The sequence below is a fragment of the Watersipora subatra genome, chromosome 9, assembly GCF_963576615.1.
Source record: "Watersipora subatra chromosome 9, tzWatSuba1.1, whole genome shotgun sequence".
Lineage (NCBI taxonomy): Eukaryota > Metazoa > Bryozoa > Gymnolaemata > Cheilostomatida > Watersiporidae > Watersipora > Watersipora subatra.
The window spans coordinates 37,281,275-37,289,827 of record NC_088716.1 but is presented as its reverse complement, the minus strand read 5'-3'; the positions used below and the strand labels follow the sequence as shown (position 1 = coordinate 37,289,827).

The following is an 8,553-nucleotide window of genomic DNA, read 5'->3' as shown; positions in this document are numbered from 1 at the left end:
TTAGTTGCGCAGCAACCCGTAATTTTTATAAACTGTCTCTCGTTGGAGCAGGGCAAGTGTAAATTCGGTAGTTGAAGGTCTCGCTTATATCACCAATAATGTTGAAGTATTTATTTTAAGTATAGATTGTAGCAGTCAAATGTTAAACGTATTTAGATTATTTTTTTGTACAGTTTTGCAGTTCTAACACATTTAGTCTTTTAGGGGCTGCTGTACATGCCTACTGAGATAGTAGACATTACTTTCGTGATTTTTGATAGCAAATTTTGCTGGTTAATTAAGCTGCTGCATAAAGCTTTGTAAAGTAAAAAATATTGCAGGAGTTTGTAAATCACTTAATTCAGTAGCTTACTACAAACTAATATATGGGGTCACCAGCATTTGTGTTAGCTAATATAGTAATATTAAATGTTACCTACATTGAAGGTGAAGTTCGAGACACCCGAATCATATGATAGTGATAGTCTGATATTGAGAATCAATAACAAAGCCAATCATGGCAGAGGCAGAAGTTGGCAAGGGCATAGCTCCACGCCAGGTAGACATAGATGCTCTTCTGAAATGCTGTGATAAACTGGACTGTTACGATGATGATTTGGTGAGTAGATAAAACCCATACTGCATTTCAATTGCAGTACATTTTTACACACACTTAATTAAAATTTTCAACTGTTATTTAGTATCATTATACAAAATATCTTTTGCATTTCAAATTTAAAAGAATTTACACTTCAGATATTTGTTTTCTTATTGTCTTCTATTCTCATACACTCTTGCCAGAGTAAATGCTAATTGTAGAATAAGGGAATTGTCGGACTTGATTATATTGCATGATTAAATGGCATTATGAAGCAAGAACTTATTTTTTAGCAGTTTTTTCAATCGCATTATGATAATTTTGCTTTTCTGTTACATGTACAATGTTGTAGTAAATATACATTTCTTGCTTAAAGCAACTAATACTATTTTTATCTGATATCAAAATAAGATATAAGATCAGTTACTTTTCAATTTATCACCATTAGTTTTTACACTGTTTTTGCATGTGTTTCTCATTATAGCTACACCAACTGCCAAATCTACCTAGACCATGATGATGATCTAAACTTGTCTTATTCTCATCCAAGTCCATCATAAGACACGATTCTAAAACATAATTCATATCAAGTCTTCCATCTATTTGTCTCTGCCCTTTGTGTTATGCATCATATTTGTACTTCTCTTTGCATTCTAGACGGAACTAAAATTCCTCACATCAAACCCAACATGTTTCATTGTGTTGGGTAAGCCGGGTTCCGGAAAGACTTCTCTGGCTCGTAAAATTTCACAAAACTGGCACTGCGAACTAGTCAACCGTAAGTGTAACTAGTTTTTTAACTGATTCTTTTAAACAATGTCTTGAAAGCAGCAACACTTTGCATATTTATTATTTGCTGAATAACTAACAACATCCAGTAAATGAAATTAGGGAAAGCTTTGTCACGATGACCAATTTCAAAAATGTTTTGGCAGTCTACTTTTTATCAATATTTGTTCTTTGCATTTTTTAGTCATTCTAATTTATTCAAAGTCAAGCTAGAAGTTAACTGCGCAACTTTTAACATGTTTCAGATATACTTAAAAATCATTGCAATATTATAAATATTGCATAGAAACAAAACAGTAAAAATATTATTACATCTTTTTAGAACTGGTCATTAGCAATGTTTCATTTGTGATTAGCTAGTCGGTGAAAATGATAATTGTATTATGGTAAACTAGCCTTCCTTCTCTGTAAACAGCCACAGAAGTTATTCTGCAAAATATGGAAATGGAGACCGAGATGGGAATCAAGGCTAGGGAGATGTTGTACAGAGGGGAAGCTGTTCCTGAGCAGATGGTTACCAAAATGTTAGAGGATAAAATCAACTCACCCGAGGTAAGCACACCAGATTAACTTATTATATAGTGATTTTTTCATATTACTATCTGTGTTATCGGCTGTTCATGCATCCGTTCAACTATGTATTCAAGTATTTAAGTGTGCATGTCTTCACATGTGCATGTATTTGTGTATATGAGTAATTATATCTGATATCGATTACATATGCCTTTTGTGTGAAGGTTACTTGTATGTGGATATACAAGGGTATGATTATGTGTGCACGTGGCTATGCATTCAAGGGCATGTGTCAATGTATTCATCCAGTTACTTTTATACCTCTAATTTCCTTATCGTCAACATGCTATCAGATCTTTTGTGCGTTCGTATATCTTAGTGCACAATAAAGAATAGTTGGCCATGTGAGTTTACGTATACGCATGCAGTTTTGTTTTGTTTGCACATATTTTGTGACATCGGTATGTTTAACGTATTTACAAAATAGATCTGCACTTGTCTGATTGGCTTATCTTAAGCAACATCGTTGATATATATGTCCCTACATACAGGTGGCACATCATGGATATGTACTGGATGGTCTCCCTTCTCTCTGTGAAGACTACATGCCCATTAAGGATCAGCTGGAACATGTCAAGAACTTCAAACTTAAACCAGACTTTATAATTCATATCAAGGTGAGAAAACTCCTTACTTTCTTGGTTTTTGCTGATTTAAGGATTGAGAGTTGGAGTTGTAATGGTTTAGAAGCAAGTAGGTTTTACTTAAAAGAGGATGATATCATGCATGAAGTTTTATGTCAAGTTTGGCTTCCTTTGTTCTCACGATGTAATAATTGCTGAAAAAAGGGGAGCTTCCTCAAGTCAACAGCCAATAACAACATAAGACAGTGAGAACGGTTTGATTCATCACTCGGAGTATTGATATTTAGTATTTATGAAATCCATGATGCTAAAGCAGAAACCTTTGTTTAAAAGTGACAATATCGGGCCCAAGCAAGATTCTAGAGTGCGTGTTAAAAGCTATTGAAAATTTTATGAGTCAGTAGGTTACAAAATGGTTTTTGATTAAAAATTTTCAACCATGTTTTGTGTTAGCAATCTCTTGAAGGTTTAAGCAATGATCTAACCACCCACATGGAGTGGTTTTATATTGGGGGGGGGGGGTTTATATCATTAGTTTAAGTGAGTATGATGTCTACTTAGCTCACTGCAAGCAATGGTTGTGTGTGTTTTTAAAAGCATTGTTGTATAAACAATAGCCCTGTGATTTTCGTTGGACATATTTGAGTCCAGTGGCGAGGAAATTTTTGACAACTGGAGACATAATGAGTTGTAGAAAGCAATTTAAGGTTGGATGTCATTCCTGTCATCACAAGTGGCCTTTTTTGGGGATTGAAACCCAACCTGTTCCTTGCAGGTCATTCATACTAAACCACAAGAGCACAGTGTTTTACAGAAGTAAAGTAACACCCAATCCATATTGTTCACTAGTTTAAAAATGAAAAACTGATGCTCTTTATGTACGAAGTCATAAGCATAGCGTCGATGTATCTATAATTTGTGCACATTTTGTTGGACAGATACCAGACAGCGACCTTGAAAAAAGAAGAATCGGTCAAAAAGTGGACCCACTGACAGGAGAGATTTATACGATGGAGGTTCATAACCCTGACAAGCCCGAACCTAAACCCAAACATGAGTCTGAAGAAGATGAAGAGGAGGAAGAAGAGGAGGCTGAAGAGGAGGAAGAAATGGTTAGTTTTATGACTCGTCATTTTTGAATGTCATGTGATGTTTTCTGACCCTTCATTAGTATAAGGAAAAGGAGGCAGACATTTTATTTGAGCGTGTTATTTTTCTTCTGCTTATTTTGCAAGTTTTTTCATCTTTTTGATTATATAACTATAACAAGTTAACAACTTCATCATGTTTACTTGTTTCTATAAAAAAAATGCTATACATATCCAAAAATTTAAATTTTGAGATTTGTTTCTCAAAATGCTGTTTCCAACTCAATAAAACAAACAACAACAATATTTAAGACCAACATGAACGGCAAGCGATTGCCATGAGTCATCGTGATTATATACTTTTGTAAACAGGAAGGAGGAGACGCAGTGCTGATACTGCCGGCGGACACAATAGCAAGGTTACTTTCTAGACCAGAAGACTTGCCAGAATACGTAGTGCGTAACATTGAACACTACCGAAGTTCTATGTTGAGGATCCTCGAGGACCATATGGCTGACCATAATCATCAGTACCTCGTGGAACTGGATGGTAACCAACCTGTTGCTGTCTTGGAGAAGGTGAGTCTGTAAATGTTTTATTTTAAAACATGAAACCAGTAAAGCTTTGATTGCTAGCCACATTGCGATTAGTGTCAACACGTGTTGCCCTCCAAGTAGTCTAAAGGGTTTATTTCTATAAGTTATAATTAGAACAAGCCTTACTAGTAGACATCACAGTTCCTGACGATTTCAAACAACTGGTTAAAGATTGTGCTAACACAAATAATTTGTTTGATGTTTACATTTTACAATAACTTTGGAGTAATTAGTTTCTCCACATCTGTCTCACTATTCTATATAAGAACTTAACTTTCCTGTCTTGTGGTATTTCTTCAGAAATTAAGATATCGGCAAGGGTTAAGGTCAAATAACGAGCTCCTGTGTTGAGTCTTTGATTTTACTAAAACCAAACCAATAGACTGTCATGCTACAACTATATAGGTTATTGAAGAGATTGGGCAAGCTTTCTATTTTCTTAAGTCTTCTATTGCTTTTGATAATATTCAGTTATATTATTAGATGTTTATTTAAGAAGATATAACTGCTTGTGATGTAATTGAAATTAGAAGAGTCAGTCAGATGTTGGGTTTTAAAAATAATCCACATTTCATAAATAGATGTTTTACCCATTTTTAGAAAGCTGTTACATAGTGAAATCGTTTGATAAATTCATCGTAAAGGTATATTGTTAATTTCAAGGTTGTAGACAAGTTCAAGATCATAGACAATTTCATGGTCATAGACAATTTCATGGTCATAGACAATTTCAAGGTCATAGACAATTTCAAGGTCATAGGCAAAATGCTGTCAGGTAATTGTTAGTATCTAGGGTTATGATTTTAAAATTTTATATATCAAAGATAATCGTTAAAAGATGAAAAATCTTTTTAATTTTATATTTGCGTTTTTGTTCTAGTTTTATGCCTTTCTTCCAGAGAGAACAACTCCCGGTTCAGCTTGCTAGCATTGACTTAGAAAACTAGCAACTATCAACAGTTTGATTGCTGAAAGAAAGGTTCTGTGATCTGGTTAGATCAGGTCGTATTTCAACCTCTCAGCAATGATGTAATTATTTTGTTAATAAATTTGTGTTTTAGCAAGTTCTGGCTAAACTGAACTGCTTCAATATCCGACCTGCTGCAGTCGCTATCAGACTAACGGATGGTGAGGAAGAGGAAGCTGTGGAGGAAGCGGAAACAGATGAGCTAATGAGGTCACTTGCACCCAAGAACATGGTGAGTGGCATGGGTTTTTGTAAAACAATGCAAATGCATAGTTCTTTCCAATATGCTACATCAAAATTTTTTCCAAAAACTAATTTGGTTAACAAAGCTACAAAACTTGATAAAAATTATAAATAAAATGTAAAAATTATAAAATAATGTATAAATCAGATTAATTTAAACTATAGTGCAGGTAAAAATAAGTTACGCCACCTATTTTACCTCTCTGTATACTGAAGCTGGTTGTTGCAAAACCTACACATCTGTTAAGGTGCAGGTTTAATATTGGGTAGATTTAATGCTAGAGCGGTAGAAACATGTATGGCATTGCTACCAAACTCAATTTTTACTGTTGCTAGGGTGACATTGTTATGAAATTGCTACTGCAGGTTGCACCAAGGTTCAGGTGGAGACGAAGCAGGTGGCTCAGGTACTGCCCTGTGGCTCTGCAGGAAGGTCTCCTCGTCCCTGGGAAGTCCGAATTTGCTTGTGGGTAGGTTTTTCTATTGGTGTAGAAATGTGTCTACGGCTGCAGAGAATATGTGCTGTAGGGAAGAAGAGTGGAACGAATGAACTTCAAAGATTTTAAATTTCGCTCAAATTGTCACAGTATCTATCTGGTAGTGGTTCTAAAGCATGATTGAAATTTCAGCAAAATTTTGTACAAAAACATCTCGGATATTAACAGTGGAGCAGACGCCTTGCCGGAGTGTTGATAATAATATTGTTTTAAGTTGTCATGCGAGAGATATGTGAAAGCTATAAATAATTATTGTTAAATTGAATTTGTTGATTTCTTATTGTTATTTTGATATATTGAGATAAAATAAGTACTATTTGTCGATCGGAAAATCTCAATTTTGTTAAATTCTGTTGTCGGATAACTAACTTAATTTAACTCAATAGCTGGAATGTGAAGACCTTGGTTACTCAGATTAAAAATAACAACCTTCCTTCGTAGTTGACTAGTTCTTCAATTTATATATTCAGTTGATACTTTTCAGATATTTTAGTTGGTTTGTTTTTAATTGTAGATTTTTAGACAAGTTGTATTTAATGTCCACCCCTGAAGCCTTCGCTAAGTTTTTAAAGAATCCGAGAACGTATTTGCTACCGCCACAGCCAAGACCACCTGCTAAGTTCGCTGTGATGGGACCACCGAAGTCTGGGACCACCTCATTGAGCAAACTACTAGCTGAAAGGTGATTCACCACTCCTTTTACAGCTGAGTCATTCTTGGTACATGATGAGTTTTTATCTGACTTTTAATAAAGAAACTTTCCAAATCTGCTATAAAATGTTAGTATTTCTCAACTATTATTTGGAACACTCCAGCCCTTTCTCTTGCTATGCTACTAGATGACGAGTTTTGAATGAAAATCATACATGGTGCATTTCTTTTCTGAGAATTTTAATAAATACAATGTATTGTTAACTTAAAATTGCTTGCTCAGCATTGCTGATACCACCATGTGCATATGCAGATCGTGCTATACACTATACTGTCAATGCAAACATATGAGATTTTTAAGTTGTTTTGATTGTGTTCTTAAAGTTTTTTGTTTAGCGGCATACACTAGATACTTACAGTAAAAACTTGGCAATTCAGTTATAAAGTCATGGCTTTTCTTTATAGTTGCAACTAAACCATATAGAATACTTATGAGCGCACCTACTAGCGGAACTAAGGCTTGCTCTGGTTTATTCGTTTAATTATTTTGCTATGTGAAGCCTGGTTTTCATATGACAGCGGAATGATCGTGCGCGGCCTAGTGATCATGCGCAATGCATTTCTTGGGCTTCGATGCAGTGTTTTCATAGCACGCGTAGGCGCCATACTTGCATTGGACAGGGTGGGTAATTTCTTTACTTTTTTGTACGAGAGACCGATTTCTTAGGAAAACAGTCCTCCGTTTGAATTGTGGGATATTTTGAAAAGGTCAAGCGGTGTATCGTGGGATACATCATCGCGCACACCTGTCGCAAGGGTCCATTCTGTTGGATCCTTGCGATCAGCATACGCACGTCGTGCGACCATCGTGCGTTGACGTTTCCACATCACAGCCGGCCTACGCACGATGTCCTGAGCCTTGTTGCGCGCCTTACACTGTCATATGGAAACCAGGCTTAAGGGCATACTATTGAAATCTTCTAAGGTTTTACTTAATCTCAAACTGCGCGATCAATATAAAAGAAAATGATGGACAATAAGACATCATATGAATATGTTTATTTCAGTATAGTCTGAATTTAAAAGGCGTTCAAATAAATCTTTTTTATAAAATTTATTTGTATTTCTTCAGTTTAGTCTAATACAAGCTAATGCCGAGGGCAGAAGAAGTGAGTTATTGAGTTTTAGTTTACTAACTGGTGAAGATATACGTTTATGTTGGTATTTATTCCTCTGATATTCTGAGTTCCTCTTCAGGTATGGAGCAAAAGTGGTTGACGTAGCAGCAAAGTTGGATCCTAAATTAGCTGAAGAAAAAGCAAAGCATATTGAGACAGTCCGTCAGGAGACGACGGAGTCTGCTATTGAGCAGGTGAAAAAGAAGATGAAAGAAGCTCAGGAGGCTGCTGCTGAAGCTGCCAGAATCGAAGCCGGTAAGACCTGAGCGATTTCAGTTTTCACATCTTGGTAAGCGATTTCAGTTTTCACATCTTGGTAAGCGATTTCAGTTTTCACATCTTGGTAAGCGATTTCAGTTTCCTTGGTAATCTTCACAGCATGAGTTCCTAGTAAGTTAGGAGCGTTCTTAATTGTGTAACTATAAATAGCATGAGTTCCTAGTAGCCGAGGAGCGTTCTTAACTGTGTAACCATACATAGCATTAGTTCTTAGTAAGTTAGGAGCGTTCTTAATTGTGTAACTATAAATAGCATGAGTTCCTAGTAGCCGAGGAGCGTTCTTAACTGTGTAACCATACATAGCATGAGTTCCTAGTAACTTAGGAGCATTCTTAACTGTGTAACCATACATAGCATGAGTTCCTAGTAACTGAGGAGCATTCTTAACTGTGTAACTATACATAGCATGAGTTCCTAGTAATCTATCCTTCGTTTTTTCATGACGTCATTATATCGTTGTTGGTTATCTTTATAGACAATTTTATCGTTAGAAAGACAAAACTTTTGCAATGATAATTTTAAAACGATGT

General features: G+C 35.6%; 1 protein-coding gene across 1 annotated transcript in view; it reads left to right on the top strand.

The window, feature by feature from the left end:
• The first annotated feature begins 464 nt into the window (after positions 1-464).
• Positions 465-8,553, top strand: part of LOC137405414 (adenylate kinase 9-like) — a 41,734-nt gene continuing 33,645 nt past the window's right edge. Inside the window, exons 1-10 of the mRNA XM_068091664.1 lie at positions 465-598; positions 1,235-1,355; positions 1,782-1,918; positions 2,431-2,556; positions 3,462-3,635; positions 3,984-4,190; positions 5,270-5,407; positions 5,785-5,888; positions 6,430-6,597; positions 7,824-7,999. Of these exons, the coding sequence (XP_067947765.1) occupies positions 497-598; positions 1,235-1,355; positions 1,782-1,918; positions 2,431-2,556; positions 3,462-3,635; positions 3,984-4,190; positions 5,270-5,407; positions 5,785-5,888; positions 6,430-6,597; positions 7,824-7,999 (1,453 nt within the window). The 5' untranslated portion in view covers positions 465-496. The remainder of the gene's footprint in view (positions 599-1,234; positions 1,356-1,781; positions 1,919-2,430; positions 2,557-3,461; positions 3,636-3,983; positions 4,191-5,269; positions 5,408-5,784; positions 5,889-6,429; positions 6,598-7,823; positions 8,000-8,553) is intronic.